The sequence below is a fragment of the Crocuta crocuta genome, unplaced genomic scaffold (assembly GCF_008692635.1).
Source record: "Crocuta crocuta isolate KB4526 unplaced genomic scaffold, BGI_CrCroc_1.0 scaffold128, whole genome shotgun sequence".
In the NCBI taxonomy this organism is placed as follows: Eukaryota; Metazoa; Chordata; class Mammalia; order Carnivora; family Hyaenidae; genus Crocuta; species Crocuta crocuta.
Window position 1 is genome coordinate 448,651 of NW_027532232.1, and position 25,627 is coordinate 474,277.

At 46.3% G+C, this 25,627-nt stretch overlaps 1 protein-coding gene across 3 annotated transcripts in view; it reads right to left on the minus strand.

Annotated features, from left to right (window-relative positions):
* Positions 1-8,273: 8,273 nt before the first annotated feature.
* Positions 8,274-25,627, minus strand: part of TCAF1 (TRPM8 channel associated factor 1) — a 55,386-nt gene continuing 38,032 nt past the window's right edge. For 2 of the 3 annotated variants that reach the window (XM_077777972.1, XM_077777971.1), the window contains exons 3-9: positions 18,570-19,564; positions 18,245-18,342; positions 16,802-17,015; positions 16,312-16,551; positions 14,916-15,253; positions 13,290-13,540; positions 8,274-10,798 (exon numbers count right to left, since the gene is read on the minus strand). In XM_077777972.1, the coding sequence (XP_077634098.1) occupies positions 10,789-10,798; positions 13,290-13,540; positions 14,916-15,253; positions 16,312-16,551; positions 16,802-17,015; positions 18,245-18,342; positions 18,570-19,564 (2,146 nt within the window). In that variant the 3' untranslated portion in view covers positions 8,274-10,788. Of the gene's footprint in view, positions 10,799-13,263; positions 13,541-14,915; positions 15,254-16,311; positions 16,552-16,801; positions 17,016-18,244; positions 18,343-18,569; positions 19,565-25,627 lie in introns of all 3 variants that reach the window. The other variant, XM_077777973.1, reaches the window with a different exon arrangement.

Here is a 25,627-nt window from a genome sequence, read left to right on the forward strand (position 1 = left end):
GATTACACCAAATCCTCCTCCCGACTACACCAGACACCTCTTCTTTCCCAGGCTGCAATTCCACACTCGCTTGTATGACCACTGATTACCGCTGGTTCCTCCCATAGCCTCTCCTGCTGTGAGTGCCGTCTGTCTCCGTCATGTCCATCCTTGCATCCTCACTGCCAGGGTTCATTCCTGTCGCGTAGTAGGCTTATTGTTTCTTAGTAATCACGTAAAAGTGTGTGATTAAATAAATCAATAAGCATATAGGGAATGTTCAAGAAATGTGTACTGAATTAGTAAATAACCGAGATTTGGAGGACTAGCAGAAATCTGTTTGGCAGAGGACCAAATGCAATCAGGTTTCAGAAAGAAGCCACAAGGAGAAACCTATACAAGGAAGGCGATTTGGGTAAGACCTATCGGAATTTGGGACTACTTCAGGGCGGAAGCCTAGTGTGAGCTGAGGTTAGTTGAATTCATAGGTTTCATACCAGGAAGCAAACCTTTGAGAACCAAGTGGGAGCTGGACACTGAGCGAGTGTATCAGGAAAGTTCCATGTCCACTGCAGAGTTTAGGGGCTCTTTTGTATTTGAGCTCTAAGGGTTTAACAGTCTCTGCCCACATCATTGTCACACTTTATGGTCAAGTACCACAATTCTAGAAAGACTCCTGCAAGTATTCTGGTGTTGATCTAATAGAAGAAAGGGTTTCAAATAAAGGTGAATTTTTCAGGGCCAGAGAGCAAAAGGTACCTGTGGTCGTTAGGGTACCTGCCATTTGGGAACAGAAGTTGGCTGAAGAATGGAAACAAAACAACATAGGAAACAGCATGAAGGCCCATTTAAAACCTAGCAAATGAAAGATGGTGGCCAGCGTGGGTCTGACTAAAGGGTCACTGCTCATGTGCAGACCCCCAGACCCTTCCTCCAGACTAGGAGAAAACAGAGACTCCTCCATGAAAGCAGATTCTCACTGGGCACATATCCTTTGGGGTGCTCTGAGAGATGGAAGTGATGGTACAGTCAACAAGACAGTAGACAGGAAAGAACCGTAATACCATAAGGATTTATGTAGGTCTCACAATCAGCTGAAAAATAAGTGCCAGGGAAGAGAAAGGAAGAAGCAATTATTTCTAGTCATCAGAGATGAACTTACAGGGAAGGGGCCTCTAAAACTTAGCTTTGCAAAAGCATAAATGTTATTTGTGGGCAGAGAAGAGTCGAGGGCAGTATACCATGAGGCCACATCGCAGTCCACGGCATGGAGATGTCCTTGTGAAAGCTTGATTTGAGAAAGACAGTGTTCATTGTGACCGAAGTTTGTTAACGGCGCTTACAGGAGTGAATTCGGATGGCAACCAAGGAGTTTGAATTGTAGTCTGTGGTCTGGAGGAAGGTGTTTTTTGTTTTTTGTGTTTTTTAAATTTTTTAAGTATTTATTTATTTTTGAGAGAGAGACAGAGAACATGCAGCAGAGAGAGAGAGGGAGACAGAATCCAAAGCGGGCTTCAAGCTCTGAACTGTCAGCACAGAGCCTGATGCAGGGCCTGAACTCACGAACCAAGAGATCATGACCTGAGCCGAAGTCAGATGCTTAATGAACAGAGCCACCCAGGCACCCCTGGAGGAAGGTTTTTAAGAAATGCCATGTCCATGTCATAAACACTGAGATTCCCTCCTCCATGTCTGTTCTCCCCTGCTCCACCTCTCCTGCCCTTTCTAAGCAGATCCCATTTTTGTTCGGATAACCTCCCTCTCCCTTAAGAGATTCAGGGGAAAATGGAGCCATTTCCAGTATGAAGGGTAGGTATGTCTTAGCTTAAGCCAAGCATGCCCATCCCTGTCCTTTGTGCCACAATGACTGACTCCTTCTGGGTTATACCTAATAATATACATGAACAATATGATACTTAATTGTCCAGCACACGCAGGGGGCATAGGGGTCAGATTTTACTGTTACCACTGGTACGCCAGTCCATTTTTGTAAAACAGAGGAAAATCCGTGCAGTAATTCCATTTTCTCACAAAGCCAAATGCAAGGGTTACTTAACACACAAGCTTTCTAATTAAGGGCTAACATTAATAGTCACTGACTTCCTTCTTCAATTATTTTTAGCTCTGAGTTAAACTTAATGTGGTCCCATATACTCTTTCCCTGAAGGGCCTCAAGAATCTGGGAAGGATTAGCCATGGTCTAATTTAGGAATAGAGACGGTTGAATGCACCTATGTGCTTTTATTGGGATGAGTCAGTGGGGAGGTTTACGAAGTCACTATTTAAGATGATCCAGAACAGGTGTCCACAGATGCTTGAAGAGTAAGTACTGTAGCGGCCATGAAAAGGCTCCAGTCAGATCTCCAGCTGTAGGCAGCAGGTATGTAAGTGACAGGCGGCCGCAGCTGGTGTGCCCTGGAATCCTGGGGGACGGGCCGTGGATTCCCCTGGCTTCTCCTGGCTGGTGATGAAGTGTACCACGGCTATTAAGGCAGGCCCATCCCTGGGAGACGCGGGCTCCTGCTGGGTGACTTTGGCCCGAGGACACCCATTGGCCTTGACGCGACTTTCTCTGAGGCCTGCCCCACGGAAGCCTTTCCTGCCTTTGCTGTGTCCTTCATGAGGATGAAACCTCCCTCACAGTCCGATGGCTCCCCCAGCCTCTTCTGGTCCCTCTCCATTTGCTCTCACAGAAGTTTCCCTTGAAATAAATCTGCACATCTGATCTCTTGGCTCCTGCTGCCTGGAGGCTCCAGGCCAGCGCATGTGCTGTTGTGATTCTATCTCCAAAGGTTCAAATGCTCAAGTGCACTTATCAAAATTGTGTCCTAGAGGGAGTAAAGAGCAAAGTCATTAACTCGAGAGCATTTAGGAAAGCCTCGCCGACTACATTTTTTCATTCTTTAGTACGTGTCTGATAACCTTCATTCAAACTATAGCATGGCCCTACTCTAGGGCAAGTTCCTGCCTGCCTATTTATTTCAAGCAGCAGGGCTGGAATTTGCGGCTTCTCTTGACAGATGGCCAGCGCTTAATCACAGTTAGAGGAGCTTTCATGTTCTCCTTTGGTGTATTTGTGACATTAATCTAGGCCTGTTTTTTTAAATCAATTTATTTATTTTAAGTAATCTCTGCACCGAGTGTGGGGCTCAAACTCGCGGCCCTGAGTTCAGGAGTCACATGCTTTCCTGACTGGGCCAGCCAGGTGCTCCAGCCTGGGCCTGTGTTTTCTTTTTGGATCATAACCGTGTGGAACGTGTGTGGTAGGAGCGAATAATCTTGCAGTCACGACAGATACCCGTTCTGAAGATGTCTCCTCCCCATAAGGAACAAGAGGGGAGTCTTCATACATTTCTAAACGTGTCCCATCTCCATAAAGTTTGGTTTTGTACTGAAGATTTCAGTCGTCGGGGAGCCAGTGGAGCTGACTTAGCCCGAGGCTGTGTGTGGATGTTTCTCCTCTGGTTCTCAAATATCAGACCCACTGGGGAGGCACACAACAGATCCAGTTTCTATAATTGCACCCACACCAGTGTGGTTGATATGCTTTCATGCACAAAGTCACGAGGATTACAGATGTCAGGATGCCACAGCGGCTGGTGTACGGGAATTGGGAGTCACTGACGGCCAGTATCCCCACAACAAAACCCCTACAGAGAATCTCAAAGCTCCCAGTCCTAGGGGACCAGCAACATTATTTTTTCATGTTTTTCTGCAAGTATAAACAATCGTTTCCAAATGGATTTATTCCAGAATTACTGTAGCATCAAGGTCTTCCTTCTCCAGGCTTTTCATTTTGTATCAACACATGTGATCCAAGTGTCTTTAATTTTTTTTTTAAGTTTATATATTTACTTTGAGAGAGAGAAAAGGCGGGGAGAATCAGAAAGATAAGGAGAGAGAGAGAGTCCTAAGCAGGCTCCGTGCTGTCAGTGCAGGGTCTCGTGTGGCTCCATCTCCCGAACCGTCAGATCATGACCTGAGCTGAAACCAAGAGTCAGATGCTCAACCTCCTGAGCCCCCCCAGGGGCCCATTGTGTCTTTTAATTTTAATCAAGGTCAAACAGATATTATACAGCTTCACAGGGGAAGAGGGACATGGACTGAGACCACGGATAACTGAGTCTGTTTCCCATGACACATTTGTCCTGATGGACATCAGTATGGGAGTCTAAAACTTTCACTGCTGTGCACATGTAGTCAGTTGCTTCTAAACAAATTTTCTCCACATGACTGTGGTTCCAAATTCCACTTGTTACTGGACCCATCAGGCCATCAACAGGGGCCCAGAACTTAGTATATAGAAGTATAAAGGCATGGCTTCATTCAGTACCTTTGGTAGAGGTCACAGCAGCCACTGAGCTGAGCCCCTCTTCCTCCTCAGTCACGGGGAAATTTCAGAGTGAGAAGCGGGCCAGGACTTTTTGAGGAGAGAGACTCAAAAGCTGTGAGTTTCCGTTAAGTCAGTGGATCCTATCATAAGGTTAAGGTCAGAAATCAATGCTATATCCCAGAAAGTAGCTATTGACTCTTATGGGGATGAAATCCTTGTCTGTCTTGCTGCTCTGGGATTGCCGAGTAGAATTTTACCTCTTTGCCCTGAATTATCTCCATGGTTTGCTCCATCATTTCCTTCAAGAATCTGCCATGTGTCCCCTTTATCAGAGAGGCTTTCCTGGACCTCACTGCATAAAACAGCAAACCTACCCCATGTCCAGTGCCCTCCTCCCCAGAACACTCACTTCCCTGTTTTAACTTTATGTTCCTTCAGACACACTTGACATATGTTTATTTGTTCATTTCAGTGTTCGAACTGGAATATAAGCACTGTGAAGGCACGTGCTTTATTATGTTTATCGTGTATTTCCAGACCCTCTAACTAGCATTGTAGTAGGTGTTCAATAAATATTTATTGAGTGAATTTATTCGTGACCCAGTGGCCAGATTGGAAGGGGATGCCCAAGTGTGGGACATGCATCTTACAGAAGCCAGAATTTTATAATGCTTTATGAATATGTAGGGAACATTTCTATGAACACTTCCTAAAAGAAGGCAGATCAAACATGAAGAATTTTAATTTAACTTGGGAAAGTATTTTTTCCAGTGGCTTCATCTAGTTTTGTGCTAAAAAATATTTGAAATCTCAGCGAGGCCAGAGATCTTTACTGCTTTGCTCTCCTATCTCCCAGAAAGTGTAAGTTCCCTAAGAGAAGTTTGAGCCCTGGAGAAAATGGTTTCTGCTACTCCTTTTATCAAAGCATTGTTTTTTAAAGATACATTTTTAAAAAGTTTACTTATTTTTGAGAGAGAGAGTGTGTGTGTGCAAGCGAGCAGGGGAGGGGCAGAGGGAGAGACTCCCAAGCAGGCTCTGTGCCATCAGCACGGAGCCTGATGCGGGGTCCAATTTCACGAACCGTGAGATCATGACTTGAGCCCAAATCAAGTCAGACGCTTAACTGACTGAGCCACCCCGGCGCCCCCAAAGCATTATGGATCTAATGTAAAGGCATCGTTCAGTTTCTGTTTTAAATTCCAATTTCTTCTGCGTGGCTCAATTGGCAAGTGCTTTTAGACAGATTCTAAGGGCCTCCTGTAATGTTATTCCTGTTAAGTAAAAGCAAACTGCTTCCCTCATGCTTGCTTTAGATTCCTCCCAGGAATGGCGCAGGGAATCTACATTTCTGAAGTGGGAATGCCTCAGACAATAAGGGACCTGTCAGTATTGTCTAGTGGCCCAACATCATTTTGAATCACAACCAAGACTTCCACCAAGTCTAGAGAATCAGACCTTTCCAGGGTCACTCTTGTGTACCTTACGATACTAGTTTTTTTTCCCCAACTTATCCCTATGCTCAGTCAAGAGAAATGCATATTTTAATCTTGTGTAGGAGGAACGAAGGCTCTTCATTCATTCTCTTGCACTGAGAAAGAAAAAAGCGGCCCCTGACATCAGGAGCCTGTCTGATACTCAAAGCTAGGCACTGTTTTCCCCTTTGTACATCAACCATTCCACGAAACATCCGCATCAAACAACATCACTCTGAGACCGTGATAAAGCAAGACAAGAACAAGATTTCAGGGCAACCACAAAATACCAAATATCCCTCTTTCTTCCCCAAAATAAGGGCCTGCTATTGTCTCCAGAGACTACTTCTGGTTCTATGACCATTTTGGGCCTCCTTACCAATAGTTGGGATTTACTGAGACAGTCATAGAATCGCCCCTGTGCCTTAACACCATCCAGTCCAGAACCAAGCCTCGCTTCCTTAGACCTTCCCCAAATTATTCACCCAAAGCCCAAATTCTCTACTAGTTTGTTTTTAACACCTTTTACTGAGATGCCGTTTCCCGTGGTGCCAACTTGTTCAGCTAGAGGGGAGCTACTGGTGGTCTTTGGCTGGAGGGCATCAATACCATCATCTGTTAACACCTGAGGATTCCCCCCCGCCTCCCCATCCCATTAAATGCTCTTCTTCAACCAGTACCAGAGGTCCACTAGGCCTTATCCACAGGTCACTCCAACACTACTGACTGGAGTCAGCTATTTGCTTTTCTTGTTTAATCCCCGTTTCCTACGAGGATTTGAGATTTAAGTCTGCTCTAGATTTTGACTCTTACCAGTGCACCAGCTCACAGTGGCAAATGTCTTGTGAATAATGTCAGAAACCTTAAGATTTATTATTGTTTCCTTTGGTCCCCAAACTGCTCTGGCAGTAAGAACAATAGGACAAACTATTAAAAAACAAAACAAAAAATTAGAGTTGGCCTCTCCCACTCCTTACCTTGATGGAGGCTACAAGGAGAGTTTATGACCTCTTTCATGTACTTGGCTCTTACTGAAAGCAGACACTCACAGATAACAGGACTAGGCATAGGTGTAGCCTGTTACATATATTTGAGCCCTGGGTTACAGGGGGATTGTGTTGGGGAAGGGATGGATCCCTCAGTTTGTGGGGCCTCTCCTGGACTGCTTGATTTGGTTGTCTTATGTTTTACATTTGATCATTTTGCCCTCCTGGCTTTTTTTTTTATTATTATTCATTTATTCTATTTTTTTTTAAATACAATGAACACCTGTAAAACTAAGCATCCAACATGATAGAACGTTGACAATAACTTAATCTACACCAACTTTCCTTTCAAAGAAATGCTTCTTTATAGCACTCAAATGTTTGAGAAACCAAATGCGTAAGTAGCATTTTATAGCTCTCTTGAATTAGATGTGGAGTGTGTGTGTGTAGTTAGAAGGTGCCCAAAAAGTAGAGGATCACCCACCACACCTTCTCTACCACACTTCTGACTTTAATGATGAGGGTCAAAGAAAGAAATCCTTTTCAAAATGGAAGCTAAGTAGGGGTCCAAAAGCTCTGAAGGAATAAAGAACATAGAAGTGATGTCATGTTGAAAGAAGGGATAGAATGTGTTAATTTTGTCAGCAAGACTAGTCAACACGTAATGCCAGATCTACGTACCTATCGGCTTGCTAGCATATACCTTAGGTGAGGTTGAGACATCAGGTGGGGACATTGGTTTAGGGACTAAATATATGAGCCTAATGTGTAAGGCCAGTATGTATGGCTGTAAGGCTAGCATTCCTCAGAGAGCTCCACTTGGCCTTGGGAGTCGGACAACAGAAGAGAGTAAACTAATGGAGAGGGAAGAGCCAAGAGATGAGGAATAGCAAAACAAGAAATTTGGGAGCCTGAAGATTTCTCCTACGTAGTTGACTGCCTCTCCAAAATATGGTGGGGGGAGGCAGAGGGAGAATTGGAGAAAACAGATTATGACATTCAAGCAAAGTGGCAAAGAACAAGGAGACCAACAGATAGAAATCTGACACCACCTGGGCTCATCTCAGATGAAAACTTACTAAAATTGTCAAATGAATAGGAATTCAGGAGACTTACAGCCCCATTATGATCTTGAAATGCTCCCTGGAATAGAATAGGGACAAATATCATGCCTTCTTGGGAAAGAACACTGGTTGGCAATCTTCAGGCAACACCTGTTGAGTGTTCCTTCACTCAGTGAATACTGAAAATCTGCTAGAGAGTAAGCTTAATCTCAGTTACATGGTGAGATCAGGGTCAGGCTTTGTTTTTTTGTGGAACACCTGCAGAAACGAGAAGGTGAAGTGTAAATAACTGGAAGAGATTTAGTGTGGCCAGAACTAGAGAGCAATGGGAAGAAAGATGGACCTGGCCACACTGGGTGGATCCAGATATCTGAGGGCCTCATAAGCCATTTTAAGGGTTTGGTCTGGAGTGTATCTTGGTCAGTACAAAATCACTGGAGAATTTTTATTTGAGTTTATTAAAAATTTTTCAAAGGAATACATGCACAAGGTAAAAAATTAAATAGTACAGAAGGACTTAAAATGAAGAACACGGTTTCCCACCCCACCCTCTTTAACCCTAGCCCCGTTCCCTGGAGGCAATGCATTTAACATTTTCTATTTTTAGATCTTCTGTTAACTAACTTGCTAACATTAAATAATATGTCTGAACAATAATTCTTGACTTATTAACTTTAGACAATCTTTAATAATTCCCCATTACAAAAGATAAGGATTTAACTTACACTATCCCCACCTTTCCTTTGCCTATCCTTTCCCAAAGTTTGATAGATATGCCATTTTTAAGACTTCTATTGATTTCATTTATAACTGGACAGTATACTACCCTCTAGTTCTTGTTGCATTAACTGCAGACTTCACCTTCTCCTTCTCACTGTGAATACAGAAATAGCCCGTCTCGTCCTTCTACCCCTCTTCCCCCAACCAATTCTCACCCTCTCTGTGTTCTCTTGTTTCTTAACTTGTCAGGATTCATTACCTTCCATTTCAGTTCTGAATAAAAAATTAAGCTTCTCATGTTTTGTCTCTAGGCTGAACAGAACACTGAATACCAACAAACAGCATCTACGTTATTTTGGCTAGGTAAATACTGTTTACTGAGAAACGAGTAGATGCAAGGGCATTTTTTGCCATACATAGCCCAGTGTTCAGGATTCCTGTGCCACTTGTAAGGAAAGGTACCTACCGCCAATGTCAAATTGCATCTCTTCATACATTCTAGGAGTTTTTGTTTCACAACTGGGTCTGAATGTCTTGACATATTTCCATTTTCTTCTTGCTGACTGAGGCACGTATGTCTTCCATATTCTCAAACATTCTAGCTTCTCGATGATACTGTCTGTGGAACAAAATGCATATTCTTCCCAAAGAGGCCGAGACTGTGTGCTCTCATCTGAAATGGGTCTTCTAGAGTGAGGCATCCCGCTGGACAACTGTCACTCTAGAGTGAGGCATCCTAGGTGAGGTCCACTGTTTTCTGGATTCCATTTCTTCCTCGTTCCTGGTCTTCCTCATTTTGCTGGAGATCTTCCTCAAGCTACTTTCTTAGTAAGGGTGCAAAGTAGGTAGACTTTCTGAAAACTTGCCTGTCAGAAAATGTCTTTATTTTGATGTTACTCTTGACAGTTTGGCTTGCTAGGTTATCCGGGATCCTGAAGTTTTCCATAAGGGAAGAAATTGCTCCATCGGCTTCCAGTATTCACTGTTGCTGATGAAAAATCTGCTGCCAGTCTATTTCTCATCCCTTTTCAGTTGAGCTAATTGTGATAACTTTATTTTCTCTTTGGGCACTTGTAATATCTTCCCTCTTTCCTTAATATTCCAAAATTTCACAAGATCGGGTCTAGATATAGGTTGTATCGGGGCCCCTCAATCTAGAGACTTGGTTCTTTCTGTTCTTCAATTTGTAAAAAATTTCTTCATCAATATTTTATATGTTCTCTTTTCCAGAAAGTCCTAATGCTTAGATATTGATTGGCTAGATCTGTTTCCTTCCTTTATTTTTTTCTGCTGTTTCTTTTTGTTCTGTATCTAGGGAGTTTCCCTCAACTTTATTTTCCAGCCTGTCTACTGAATATTTTGGGTAGTTTTATTTCACTTTCAGAGGGCTCTTTTTCATCTCAGTTTTTCTTTTCTTTGTAGCATTGTTTTCATCTTATAAATACACCTCAAATCCCTCTGAAGATAATGGATTTTTGAAGTTGTTCTTTCCACATTCACTAGGTTTCCTCTAGAGTTTGTTCTGTTTTTCAAGTCTCCCAATTCTAATTGGTTATTTTTCTTACATGCTTCTCCTCAGGTCCTCACCCACCCCAACCCCCAAGCCCAACGACTGGGAATTCCTAGCTGACTATATGTATTTAAGATTCAACTGTTAACTGTTAACTTCCACGGGAGTGGGCATGGGTGTCTTCTGCCATTGTATGGTGGGGTCTGTTTCTCTAGTAAGCCTCTTTGGGGATGCGAAGCACTCGGGCATTTGCAGAGGGATTTTAACGGTCAGAGAATTAGCTGATAAGCTAGGGGTCACTTATTTCCATAAAAAGAGAAATCTTATTCTGGGGCACCAACTTCTACCTCTCCTCAGGCAGTTTAATCGTATTCTGTACAAACAACACCAACCACAAGAACAACAGATTTTTAATGGGTGCCAATCGCATACTGCCTGGGTTCTGCACAGTGGCTGGGGCAGAATAGGGTGGGGTTCAGATTCACAACAGGTATAAGGTATAACTCTATAGACTTTTCAGGTGCTCATGTTTCTTTGGGATTATGTTGTTCAGATCAGCTTCTCTCCTGTCTGAAAGATACCTTCACTCTTTCATTTGTTATCATGCTTCATCCACGTTCTCTCTTCCAGAAATGTGTTGAGATCTTCTTCCATTATAATCAAATCTGTTCCATTTTCTTTGTTGAGATGTGTCAATTCTCTTTCGCATTTCTTGACTTCAATTTCAGTGGGGCCTGGGGAGGGAGGGGAAGTAAACTTATATGCTCAGTTCATTATCGTAAATTCAAAGTCCCACCGGAAGCTTTTACACAGGAGTGACATGAATATATTGCTTTATATTTTTAAAAGCTCCCTGGGGCCGCAATGCTAAAAATGAACTATGGAGGGCCAGAATGCCTACAAACATTATTCTAGAGGACTAAGAATCTGATTTCCTTGCTGAGAACATGCAATGTCTGGGGCTTTTGGGAGTCAGGCACTTTATCAAAATAACCCATCATTTAAAACCCAGTAAGCTACTAGAATGTGTTCATGGTGCCCTAGAGATAACGCACGAACAAACTCTGAATAGACTGAAACCTGAAACACCTACACTGTCTTTGGGAAACACTTCAGGAGCCTTCGGTAGATTCTTCCTTTGAACTGGTATTTGGAGTAAACAAAAGGACTTTCTGTTCTGATAAAATTGGATGAGGGGTGAGTACGAGCAGCCAAGAAGCTGGCAAGGACTTTAAGGTCCTTCTGTTTGCTGGCTGGTTTCATTTACTCAGTGATTAGCTTATTCCAAGTGCTTTCCTTACTAACACCCGCTCTGTAATCAGAGTGCCCTGGTTCGAATCCCAGGTCTACCACCTGTTAGTAGTGCAGCCGTAGGCAATTTACTTGATCTCCATAAAATTTAGTTCACTTATGCCTGAAATGGGAGTGAAAAATTTCCACTTCATCAGATTATTGTGAAGATCAAATTAAACATTCTATATTTGAAAAAACAAGTATGTTATCTGTCGTACCCTCAAAAACCCACTAATTGACAGGATTTTTTCAAATGTTGAATGAATGTCCCAAATCTATGTTTAAAGCATCTAGATAAAGACATTCATGAAATGAGGGAAAATAATTCTAGGACCGAGAAATGACATAATAAAGGAATCCACAGAAAAACACTGTGGGTCAAATCTTATTGCCTCTGCATCTACCTGGTTCCTAATAGAGTGAATAAAGTAGTATATTAAGACAACTACATGAATAGAAGTGATCTAAAGGAAAAATGGCAGGATGTACGCATTAATTCCAGAGCCTCAACTCCAGTTAAAATTACACAGAAAATGAGAGGCTGTGCATAAGATCAGAAGGAAACTTGAGAAAATCTTTGTGCTGCAATTAAATAAAATTTGGGTTGGTCGTATCCAGTTATTTGGTTCTCAAGTAAAGATTTCTCTCTGTGTGTGGACTTTATCTGCCAGACTGGTAAGGAGCTCTGGGCAGAGATAGGAATCTGTGTCACTATGCAAATATAGACACCATCACTGAGCCAGGTGCCCATTGTTTGCCAAAGACAAACACCCTCATGGATTTGTTCTAGTTTTTCAAGTGACTTCCACTCTTGATTTAGTCAAAGAAGGGCCTTTACCTGAAAGGTGGTACTGAATAAACAGACCAACCCCAAGTAGCTAATTAAACCCCCAATGTGAATTCAGAGCCTGTGGATCCTGTAGATCTTAAAGCAACACACCACAATCTTTCCAGAGGCTGGTGTGTAAAGTGTAGGATGGCACGGGACGGACCCCGCTGCCATCTATAAATGCCACCTAAAAAGGCAGTCTGGCTCTAAAATGATACTGAGTTAATTAGACACTAACAACAGAAGCTGACATTTTCTCAGTACCTACCACCTGCCAGGTACTGTCCCAATTCCTTTGAGAGGTACTAAAATTTAATCCTCACAATAATTCTATGAAATAGATCCCATTTTATAAGGAGTTTGCCCAGAGTCATACGCCTAACAGGTGAAAGAACCAGGCTTTGGATGCAAGGAGTCTGCCGTGACAGATGACGGTCTTAACCTTCCGGCCACGGCAAGAGAAGAGGAAGTACTAAGCTCACTACTCTGTGACCAGCAGAACATGGCCTCTTCAGACCCGTCAGTCTGAGCTGTCAGGACAACCCTGTGAGGCAGGGATTTTTGTCCTCACCTCACACCCAAAGAGCTACAGTGACTTTCCCAAGAGCTAACCCCAGCTACGGGCTCTTTCTGCTACACCAGGCTGCTTTCACGCTCTTGGAAAACTACCCAAGACACAGAGCATCAAAGAACTGGCTGGCTATCCTGGTAAATTTGTGTCGCAGTGGATTCTAGGGTCAAGTTTTTGGAACAGCTGGTCACAAAATATAAGCCCAGACAGTCCTCAGGATGAGAACCACCCCTTAAGGGCCAGGGCCCACAATGGCGAACCAAGGGCTGGCGCCGGGAGGGACTCTGACGGCTGAGAGCGGAGGAACGGAGACTCACAAACAAAAGGCCTTGCTCCTGAGAAATTCTGACTCCCCTTTGTGCTGTGTTCTTAACCCACTTTCTAGGGGTGGAACCAGGCAGTCAGATCGAGGGGCAGTGAGCTGCGAGGGCAGGGCTAGGTCCCTAAGAGACAGAGGTGGAGGACTGAACCCCCAGCTCTGCCTCTACCTCCCCAGACCTCTCTACCTGCCACCTCGCTGGGCACTCCTTACATCTGTGTGAGGAGGTATAATTTCATAATATTTTCCTTCCATTCAGGCAGGTAGGCCAGGCTGGTAGCCACTTCCTTCTGGATGGGCCAGGCCCAGGCCTCAAAGAACGGAGCCAGATTCTTCTGCACTTGGTGGGAGAACATCTTCACCCACAGATTCATCTTGTCAACATTGTCTGTGGGCAGGTTGGTCTGGTTCCTATACTCAGTGAAGAGACGGATGAATGGCTCCCACCCAAAGGCCTCCTGTAGCTGGGAAGAGAAAGCAGCAGCAAGATGAGACATTTAATCCACAGAAGGAAGGCCCGGCAGACACTACAGTAATGTATTTAGCCTCTGAAAGACAAGTTTCATTTCTGTCAGTGACCCTCTCTCCTGTCACAGCTGCTGGCCTCATGGGCCATTCTCTATCTTCAGAAGGAGCTCTGAGCCAGCGCGGTGCTCAGCACAGAGCAGACATTCAATACATGGCCGTGGTAACAAGTGTAATCATTATTATCAGTATTAACCACCAGTACCATCATTCATGTAGCTCACGAGATCATGAAAGCGTCCACCCTGTATCACACAAGGATTTAAAACAGGCTGATGTGAAAACACCCCTTGTACCTTCCACAGTTGCTGAGTTAAACTCCGATAAGTGGGGAACCCCCACCCTCACCCTGACATTGACCTGCATCAGCCACAGGCCTATGTCAGTCTGCAAGTCTAGGAACATGGCCTTTAGGAAAACAAAAGTGAGTCCTGTAGACACAGAAGACTGTATAGTCTGGGTGGCTAGAATGAAGCAAGGCAGAGTTTGGGGAAAGGCAGCTGTCCTGAGGCCCTTGGAAACAGCTCACGTGCGGCTGGGTTATGGCGCTTTACAGCTAGGACGGGCAGCAGCATTCCCTGGGACACCGTCAGCTGGATTTCACACAGGGGCACCTTTTGTCCTTGGGCTGACAACGGCCAATGACAAGGTTACAGTAGGGTCTCCGGGCACTTTCCCTGTTGTTCTCGGGGCAGTGGATTGGAACAGAGGAAGAACCAGAACAGAGTGTGCCTGGCTGGAGACCCAGTTCCCGAATCCCGGGTGGTGAGACGCTGCCCGGTAAGCTGGGAGCCTCCCCCCAGCGACTGGGGGGAGGGAACTAGCCTGTTGAACAGTAGTTCAAAGGCAGAGGCAACCTCGTGTCCAGGCCAGTGAGGAAAGTGGGACTGCCTAAGAGGGAGAAACTGAGGCAGGGAGAAGCTCTGCCTCCTCTAAGGAAACAATAGGGCCCATCCCATATCTTGTGGGGCGGGTGGGGTGTTTGGTTTTCGAGGCTAGTCTATGGCATGGCCTGGCTTCAGTCTCAGGTATATCTGGGTTTAAAGCCAGTGACGGTAACCGTATTTATAGTGCTCTTCGCCTCTACCCAGTCTTAATCTTTTGTGGCGCTTTCTATCCACTCTCCTGAATCTCCTCAGAGTCATGGCGTGAAGATGGGGCTGAGGCATCACGTCCACTTAAGGTCCTGAGAGGGTTCATCAAATAGGACTGTCACACCTGGGCTTGGTCAGGTCACTAGGACGTCACCTGACAAGGTTGTGCTGGCGGCCCCCCAGTGGGCGGTTCCCATCCCCCTCCATTCCTGCCCAGTACCTGCAGGTATGTTTCCAGGGCGGTCCACGCGTTCCAGTTTTTCACATTGGGACCCTTGCCCAGGTAGATTCGGACCCTCTTCTCCCGGACGGGAGGCCACAGAGCGATATTGGCGCGGCCTCGAGGGATGCCCAGGACCGTCTCGTGCACATAAACACACCACAGGTTGCAGGTGGCCTCCGTGGTGTGCGGGGGGAACTCCCACTCCTGCCGCTGCTGGTTCCGGCCCAGCTCGTGGACGGGGCCCCACAGCCCCTTGGTTCTGATGAGCTTCTCGTTGATGAGCTCCTGCACCGACTCCAGGTGGCACATGATGGGGTACCCTGCGTGCATCCAGCCTGGGTGCAGGAGGGAGAAGCGGGGTTAGAGTGCTCCCCACCCCTCTGTACCGGGACCCCCAAAACTCAGGACGCTCGGAAGGAGGAGCTTCACGAGACCCACCTACGCCTCCCCCCCGCCTCACTCCCACCCAAGAGTGCGCGGCTACAGGACTGACCACGTTACAGACAGCCCTTCCCGTCTCTATTCAGCTCTTCTGTCTCTGTGCGATTGTCCTGTCCACGCGAGCCTGCCTCACTACACCCTTCTCTCAGAACTAGAACTCTGACGGTGGTCTCCCCGTCTCATTACTTAGGTGCGGAGTTGGCCACACGGACACTACTTTACAGTGTCACCCCCAGAAGGCAAGAAAACTGGGGCCCAAAGAAATTTCTCCTGTTCTTTAATGTCTACACACCCTCTGATTTTTTAAGGATTCTTGACCCCCTGGCAAAGATCTCTTCATTCAGTGTCTTCTCAAAGTTGTTGTTTTTTTTTTAATTATTTTTTTTGTTTTATTTATTTCTGAGAGAGAGACAGAGTGAGACAGCTTGAGCAGGGGAGGGTCAGAGAGAGAGGGAGACACAGACTCTGAAACAGGCTCCAGGCTCTGAGCTGGCAGCACAGAGCCCGATGCGGGGCTTGAACCCACGAACCGTGAGATCATGACCTGAGCCAAAGTCTGATGCTCTACTGACTGAGCCACCAGGCGCCCGTCAACGGTTATGTGTTTTAGTGTACTACTCATACAGTTCTATAGCCTGCTTTTCTTGTGTCGCAGAATCCCATCATATTTCTTTACGCCATCAGAATATCACTTTAAATATTTCCCTCGATGACTGTTGAAGGTACACACAACATCGCATACTGTTGGACATTTAGGCAGTTTCCAATTTTTTGTTAGGGGATATGGCTACGTCTATTTTTTTAGATACATTTTCTCCCTTTTCATCTAGATAGCAAGACTTGCGTCTTATATGTCTTGCCAGAAAATATTTTTACACTGCTGGCCACCCGCTGGATGGGTGTGGAAAAAAAACGGAGAGGCCCCGAGGGGCAGCGCGCAGAGGGCACCCACCAACTGAGATCTGCACGTCGGCGACAATCCTCTGGGGCAGGCGCAGAGGGAAGGGCTCGGCCCCCAGGCGCGCCACAGCCTGCATCACCTCGTCCCACAGGCGAAGCAGCGGCTCGGGGTTCTCCAGGGTACGGAGATTGGCGGTGGGCACGGTCAGGATGATGTTGTCCGTAGCCAGCTCTCCCCAGGGACCTGGGTTCTCCTGGACACGCCTCTTCCACTCCTCCTGCGAGGTCTCCCCTGGGAAGAGAGGCCGTGCAGCTTGAAACTCACTTTCCCAAATCCCCTACGTGAAAACATACAGCCTGAGCCCTGGGCTGGCAAGGTCATGAACAACCACGTCCCCTCTCTGTCCTTCTGTGAAGTCCTTCCCGTGACTGTGGTGTGGTCCTTATCTCCTTCCCTCTACCAGCCCGAGTGTCTCTTTCCCTACAGCCTCCTGGGCTGGCTGTCCCGTTCCCCCAGGGGCGCACCCCACGCTTCCGCTCACCCAGCTTGTAGTACGGCGCATGCACGGCCCCCTTCACAGTGATGGGCACGGAGCCCAGTTTGCTGCTCTGAGGCACGATGATGTAGAGGAGGCCGCCCCAGAGGCAGGTGATGGACTTCGTGGGCTTGTCCAAGCAGCAGCGGTTGATCACAAGCGGGCCTCGGAACAGCTTGCTGGCTCTGGTCAGGTCATCCGTGTGGCAGCCGATCTGTATCTGGAGTGGAGAGATCAGGCCCAGAGTCACCTCGGGGAGTGTGCAGGTGGGAAGGGAGGGCTCCCAGGAGGTGGGGACAGTCAGGATCACGGGGCCATGACCCCATGCAGAGCCCAGTTTTCCCACCATTTATGAACCACGTGTGCTAAGCATGTAAATGTCCTCCCGGGGACGCTGAGGTGAGGGCCGCTGGAGGTAACCCACACGCTATTACTGAGGAGGGCTGGCTCCCGCTGGGGGCCCCGGGGTGTCTCTGAAACCCATAGAATGCTGGGTTGCCTATTTCACCGTGGCCATTCTGGCACTGGCAGTGGGGCAGAGGGGACCTTGCTGACTTCTGCCTTTTGCTGACTAGAGAGGAGGCCCGGTGGGAGGCAGTGTGATGGGCCGATGACCTGCAGGATGGACTCAGTCCCTCCCGTTCTCCAGGGCCCCCCTCCTGGGCCAATGGAGCAGTCCCTCTACTTGGCAGAGTCCTGGGGTAGCTGTCCCAGGCTGATGCTAGAAAGTTCCAGGAGAGGTACGGGCACAGGACAGACCCCACCCGTCACAACTCTCAAGGGGGACCGAGCGGGAAGGCTACTTAATTAGTGAAGAGTATGTGTGTGTGTGTGTGTGACGGCAGCAGAGCTGGAGGTGGACCAGGGAAGCAGGAACAATCTTCGGGTCACAGGGAAGAGGCAGAAAGACCTCGGGCTCCAGTGGGAGAGTCAATGGGCACAGACAGCGAACGAGGTTGACTGAACACTGCTGTGTGTCAGAGTGCCTTATTTTACTTTATTTTAATGGAAGTATTTTATGTTTAAAATTTTTATTATCTTAAAGCAGGCTCTGTGCCCAACGTGGGACTTGAACTCACGACCCTGAGATTGAGACTCGCTTGTTCTACTGAGCCAGCCAGGCCCTCCTGTCCGGTGCCCTTCTTATTCCCCACTGCGGGATGTAAGTGAAAAGCACAAAACTTGAGAGCCACAGCTGCTTAGGTGAGTCCTGGGCTCTGTGATGCATCAGATTTATTGACTGACTGAAGTAGAGTTGACCCACAGTGTTAGAGGTCAGTTCCAGGTGTACTAGATCGATACTTTTAATCCACTCGCCCCTCAGTTGTCTCATCCTTAAAATGGGGTAAAAGTACATGCGTCACACGGCCAATAGGGTTTTTCACTGGCAACCATGACAGCAAGGACCTCTAGCCTGGGCGTCACGTGGGAGATGGGGCCCAGCCTTACCTTCAGATCAGCAGAGGCAGCCTCTTCAGGCAGCGACACCTCTATGATCTGCCTTCCAGGAATGTAGAGCCCGGTGCTCATCCAGCAGTATCTGGTGCCTGCCAGTGCACAGGAAGGGCACACGTCATCCCCGCTCCGTGACGCCCTCTCCGTCCAGCATATCCACAGCCCCTGCGGGAGCTCCGCCCCGCTCTCTCCCTTCATGCCGCCCTGACTCAGGTGCTTCAGTGTCACCTAAAACCCCAACCCCCGTCTCCTGGGAAGTGCACAGCCACGGGTGGGGAAGGCCTTCTGAGGCCCACAGCCCCCTGCCCCCATTCCTTACCTGGATTGTTGCAGTTGACGTCAACGGTGATAGGCGATTCCGAGGGGCGCAGATAGGGGCTGCTGTACATGTCTTCGATTTCTGGCACTAACAGCGAGAGGTCGCTTCCAGAGTGGGCCAGACCAGTGGCCAGGGAGAGCATAGCACCCCTGCAGCAATCATTGATAACGGGGTTCTCTCGGGTTGCCACTGGGAGCCGATAGCGACTCAGCAGTTTCCGCAGGAGCCGATGCACAGACATATAGGCAGGGATCTCCTCTGCGGGGATCTGGAGGAAGGCCGCCCCGTCCGGCCCCAGCTTTGCCAACCAGCCCTTTTCCACATTCCCTCTCTTCCGGCCCATTATGACCTGGAACTCGGCCAGAGTGGAGCGGAAGTGATAGGTCCTGATCCCTGCTTTAGGGGTACGGAAGGGCCCCGGGTTGAGGCTTTGGCTTGTGATGCTGATGCCAAAGGGGTTGAGGAGGAGGTTTCCTGGGAACCGGGCCAAAGGGGACACTCCAGGGTTCTTGAAGGCCCACCACCAGGCTTGGGCTCCGACAAACAGTCCCCCGCCCTCTGCTACGAACTCCTGCAGCTCTTTGACCCCCACATCGCTCACGGGTTCAAAGCAATAGACACTCGCGTCGCTGGTCAGATGGGGCTCGACGCTGGCGTCTATGCCCCCCACGGCCAGCAGGCTGCTCAGTGTCCTCAGTTCTGTCTGCACCACGATCTTGCCTCTGCGGCCCCCGTCCAGCCAGCGCACCGCATTGAGCAGAAAGGGGCCCAGTTTGCCGACAGAGAATAACACCTTGTGGCCGGTCACGACCACCCGGCCGCGGCCGTAGCGGGCAGCAGCTATGACACAGCCATGGTAGGAGTCTAACCCCAGGGGAAAGGCCAAAGCCCCGTGCACCAGCAGCTGGGACGGGAAGCAATCGGAGTTGCTGATGTCCAGCTCTGAAATCCCGTGCAGGAGCTCGTCTCTGTCCTCGGAGAGGTCATCCTCGCAGCTGCAAAAGACACAAATGTTCTCCATTCAAGGAGCGGCCGCAGAAGCCCCGGGAACAGCACCCAGCGTGCTCAAGCGGCAGCTTCCCCGCTAGATGGCTCCTAGCTCTCCCAGGGCGGCTGGGAGAACAAGGTGGCATATCTGACCTGCCTGGGTACCGAGGCTGGTCGGAGGGAAGACGGGGACGTTAATTCTGGTCTGCTCATTCTTGGAAGACAGATTCGCCAAACCAGGGCACCTGGGTGTCTCTGATGGTTAAGGGTCCTACTTTTGATTTCAGCTCCCGTCATGATCTCCCTGCTAATGGGATCAAGCCCTGTGTCGGGCTCTGCACTAATAACTCAGAGCTTGCTTGGGATTCTCTCTCTGACCTCTCTCCCTGCCCCCACCCCGACTTGCGAGTGTGCGCGCGTGCTCTCTCTCTCTCTCTCTCTCAAAATAAGTAAACATTAAAAAGACACAACACAAATTTATTTAAAAAAAAAAAAAAACCCAAGTCCTCCAAAGGAAATCTGAAAGGAAGGCTTGCTGTGTTTACCCAGTATTATATCTTAAATATTCCAGAGTTAAGTGTTTATTTCAGCCTTTTGCACATGATATAAATGACTGAATAGGAAATCATGTTTTCATTCTCATAAAGAGCCTTATTGATAAGTTCCATGCAGCCAGTTTTCTGCAAATAATGTCCACGGAGAACTCAGTTGGTGGCACCAGTATTATCTCAAAAGGTGGGGCAGGGGAGCTGACTGGCTTCCTCTCTAGTGAGACCCTCCTGCTAACTTGAACCCAAAAGGATTGACTGTGGACACCCAGCACTCCACCAGTTCGCTGCCGGCTCGCTGGAGTGACATCCACGCAATCAGGTGTTTCTCAGCACCATCTGTACCTGTCTGTGGGTGACGGACCCCAATAACCTCAGGACACCCATAACCCCTGAACAGGAGATGCAGCCCTGGCTACCTAGTGGGATCATGGGGGGGGGGTAAGAGGGGGAGTGGCCTCCATAAGCTCGAGACCCCAGAACTGGCTGTGCCACTTTTCTCAGGTAAAGGTGTGGCAGCTGCGGAAGGCAGCTGTTTCTGGTGGAAACAGGAGGCAGGCGGACAGCAGATCTGTGTTGTGTCCCTGTGGCCGGGAGAACTCCAGGTACGGATGGGGAGACTGCGGTGCTCACAGTAGGTACAAGCCTTTCCTGGAGACAAGGTATCACCCTAGCGACTTGTCAGCTCCTTCAGGTTCTAACCTCTGAAATCATTCAACTAGCCCTTCTTGTTCTGACTCCGAGTATCCAGCCACCTTGTGATCATAATCTTGCTTCTGATTCTGATGATCACCTGCCCAAACAGGCTGGGTCAAGCAGAATGTTCCAGTTTTGTGACATGACTATTTCTCAAGCAATATCTTGGACAGTCTGTCTTTAATTTGGTGATTCTAAAATTAAAAATATTAATTTAAAAATTTATTACTTTATATATGCATATAAAATTAAATGAAAAATGTGTTTAAATTCTTACAAGAAGGAGTTCTGTTTCTAAATTTCTTGCAGTTGTTTTGCAAATGAAATCAGTAAAGAGGTAGGCTACTGCATTTTATTTATTGTATTATTTTTTTAAGTTTACTTATTTTGAGAAAGGCAAAGACTGGATGAGTGGGGGAGGGGCAGAGAGTGAGGGAGACAGAATCCCAAGTAGGCTCCACATTGCCAGCACAGAGCCAGACGCGGGGCTCGAACCCAAGATGCTGTGAGATCATGACCTGAGCTGAAACCAAGAGTTGGACACTAACCAAGCCATCCAGGTGCCCCCGTGTTTTAGGTTAGTACACTGGCATCAAGGTTTATACACTAGCCTATTATGACAACGTAGGTGATATTGAATGTGCAAACTTGAGGCCCAGACACTGAGTCACTAGAACCGCAATGACCCTGGGTGAGGTCCTGTTCCTGCTGAGCTGGGGGGGGGGGCACCCTCAGAGTGTCTATTATGTTTAATAGCCATGACTTCCATGCAGGAGGACATACATTTTTGTTTCATAAACTGGAAAAAAAACCTCTGAACTGGACTTTTACTTTTATTTCCCATTCTCTTCTAAAGTGAAACAAAGTTTTAACATCAGAATAAATCCATGATAGCACTGGGTTTGAAGAAGGGCACAATCAATAAACTGGGGCAGTGTGAAATTTATAGAAAATGGAAATCACATGGAATCAGACTGATCAGAAACCCTCGAAAACAGAAGAATCTGTAACTGCATCTGTGTGAAAGAAAACAAAGAGTAGGGATTATCCTTTGTCCTGAGAGAATACACTTCAGTAACCAATACTGACCAATCTAGAATTTCAATGCCATTTAACATTTAAATAAACAAGAATCACTGAATATTTGATGAAAAGTAACACCATGAAAGAGAAGCATGAAGGGGCGCCTGGGTGGCTCAGTTGGTTGAGCGTCCGACTCAAAACGTAGCAAGAAACCTAAAATTACCAGCAACCTCCTCATACTGAAAAACGGATTTCAGTTCTCAGAAAGAAAGACAGGACTACCCGAATGCAAGCAGGGTAAATGAGATGAGGTGCAGGATCTAGATGATTACTGATAAGCTAATAAACTTCAAACATGAAGAAAAAGCCACGAAGGCCGCCAGAAAGAAAACAAAGCAAAAGAGAACGAATTACCTTCAAAGAAGTGAAACAAGTTCCCTACAAGCAAAGAGTCTGAGAGCAGTGAAGACGCTCTGGATGACACACAGCCACCTAAAACTCTCCGCTGGCACACGGAACACTGATACCACATCAAGGGTTTGATGAGTTTCAGCAACTCGGAACTTTCGTGAGTTTTCCCAAAAGTGTACGTAAGGTTTCCCTGTAGGTCTAGGAAAAGACAAACAAGCACAACCAAGAAACAATGGGCTTCACGAAGCAGTGGCGGGCGCGGATACCAGTGTACTTTACAACTAATGCTGAGAAAGTGCTGATGAAGGTCTTCTGATACTTGCTGCGGTTGCTAAGAGAGAATCCCACGTTAGCAGAACCATGATGTTAAAACAAACTAAAACTGAGGCAAAACCAAATTGGAACCATGGTACCAGATGATTTCAACACAACATCAGAGGTAGAGGGTGAGCATGGAAAGTGCGAGAAAGAGACAAAGGACATTCTTAATTTGGAGATGTAGATTATAAAACTAGTTAATTCTCAACTCAGATCTAAAAATATAAAGCTTACTAAAACAATAAAGGCACCACAGTAAAAAAGGCTATTAGTGTATAATAAAGGTGGCACCTTGTTATTACTGGGAAAGACAGGTACTTTCATAAATGTTGGGGGGACCGGAGAGGCACCTGGGAAAAGATAAAATGGGTTACTAAGTACATAAAAAAAAAACAAACACGCTCTAATCACAGATGAAAGATGAATATTCCTAATCTGTATAGAACTCTTAAAATGAGAACACCAAAAACACATCTGAAAATGGGCAGAACATGTGAAAAGACAGTTTGCAACCAAAAAAACCAAATGACTCTTAACACACACTGATTTATTTACAGAGAAAAGAATACAGGGGCTCCTGGGTGGCTCAGTCAGTTAAGTGTCCGACTCTTAGTTTTGTCTCAAGTCATGATCTCGTGGTTGATGGGTTTGAGCCATTTTTATTTTTTTAAAGCTTTATTTTTTTTAAAGCACATTTTGTTGTTCTTGTTGTTTTAATGTAGGCTCCATGCCCAATATAGGGCTTGAACTCATCACCCTGAGATCAAGAGTCTCAAGCTGTACTGAGTGAGCCAGCCAGGGGCCCCTAGAGCATTTTTAGGCTCATAGCAAAACTGAGGGAAGGTGCAGATTTCCCATATACTCTCTGCCCCCACACACGCACAGCCTCCCCTATTACCAACACCCCCGTCAGGATAGTACATCTGTTACGCTCAAACCTACATTAGCACGTTATCATCACCCGAAGCCCATAGTTCACATTAGGGATCACTTTTTTTTTTTTTTTTTTAGTTTTTAAAATATTTATTTTTGAGAGAGAAAGAGACCAAGCATGAGCTTTCAGCACAGAGCCCAGTGCAGGGCCAGAGCCCAAGAACCCTGAGGTCCTGACCTGAGCTGAAGTCTGACACTTAACCAACATCCACCCAGGAGCCCCTAGGGTTCACTCCTGTGTGTATCCCGTGGGTTTGGACAAAGGTATAATGACCTGTATCCATAATTACAGTATCATACAGAGTATTTTCACTGCCCTAAAAATATTGTGTTCTGCCTATTCATCCTCTCATCTCGCCCCTGGCAACTGTGGATCTTTTTACTCCCTCTGTAGTTTTGCCTTTTCCGGATGTCATCCAGTCACAGTCATACATTAATCATGTATTGAAGGTTCCTCCATGTCTGTTCTGGCTTATTAGCTCATTTCTTTTTAGTACTGAATAATACTCCACTGTCTGAATGCACCACGATTTATTTACTCATTCACCCCCTGAAGAACATCTTGTTTGCTTCCATGCTTTGGCGATTATGCACACAGCTACTGCTAATACCTGTGTGCAGGTTTTTGTGTGGACATAACTCATTTGGGTAAATAGCAAGGAGTGTGATTGCCAGATCGGTTTAGTTTTGTAAGAAACTGTGAAACTGTCTTCCAAGTGGCTGTACCATTTTGCATTCCCACGAGCAACAAATGAGAGTTCCTCTTGCTCCACATCCCTCCTCAACATTTGGTGGTGTCGATGTTTTGGATTTTGAGTGTAGTGACAGCTCATTGTTTCACTTTGCATCTCCCTGATGACAGGTGATGTGAAGTATCTTTTCATAGGATTTTCCTACATTTGTACGTCTTATTGTGAGGTGTCTGTTAAGGTCTTTGGACCATTTCATTTTATTGGATTGTTTTCTTATTGTTATTTAAGAGTTCTTTATATATTTTGGATAATAATGCTTTATATGATGTGTCTTTTGCAGATATATTTTCCCAGTTTGTGGCCTGTCTTCTCATTCTCTTGACACTGTCTTTTGCAGAGAAGTTTTCAATTTTAATGAAGCCCAGCCTACCCATGATCACTTTCATGTTTCCTTGCTATTATAGCTAAACAGTCATAGCCATAGTTAAGGTCATCTAGGATTATTTCCTATGTTATCTACTAGGAGTTTTACAGTTCTGTATTTTGCATTTGAGTCTGTGATCTATTTTGAGTTATTTTATGAGCTATAAGGTCTGTGCCTGTGGATGTGCAGTTCCGGCATCATTTTTGAAGACTTCCTTTGCTCCATATTGTATGTCCTTTGCTCCTCTGTCAAAGAAATGACCAGACTTATGTAGGTCTATTTCAGGCCTCTCTATTCCATTCAGTTGGTCTGTTCTTTCACAAACATCACAGTCTTTTCTCTTTTGATTGCTGTGGCTGTATAGTGAGTTTCAAGTATAGTGAGTCCACTTTGTTCACCTTTGATATTGTGTTGAATATGCCAATTTTGAAAAAATCAGCTTCAGGGGCGCCTGGGAGGCTCAGTCGGTTAAGTGTCTGACTTCGGCTCAGGTCATGATCTCACGGTTCGTGAGTTCAAGCCCCGCGTCGGGCTCGGTGCTGACAGCTCAGAGCCTGGAGCCTGCTTCTGATTCTGTATCTCCCTCTCTCTGACCCTTCCCTGCTCATGCTGTCTCTCTCCCTCTCTCAGAAATAAATAAAACATTAAAAATTTAAAGAAAAAGAAAAAAAATCAGCTTCAGAGACATGTGATAAAATCGACCCATTTAAAGTGTACATCTTGATGATATTTTGTTGCATTTATACACTTGATTAAGCACAATAAAAATACATACCTTTTCCATCACCACAGAAAGCTATCTTTTGCCCTATTTCAGTCAGTTCAGTCCCTACACAACTACTGAGGTGCTGGCTTTCACTGTAGATTAGATCTGCCTTTTCTAAAGTTTCATATAAATGGAATCACAAAGTAGATACTCTTGCATTTGGCTTCTTCCACTCAGAATACATTTTTGAGAGCCATCTATATTATTAACCCTATTAGTAACTATCCCTCACCCCTCCCCCCCCCCCCTTTCTTCTCTCT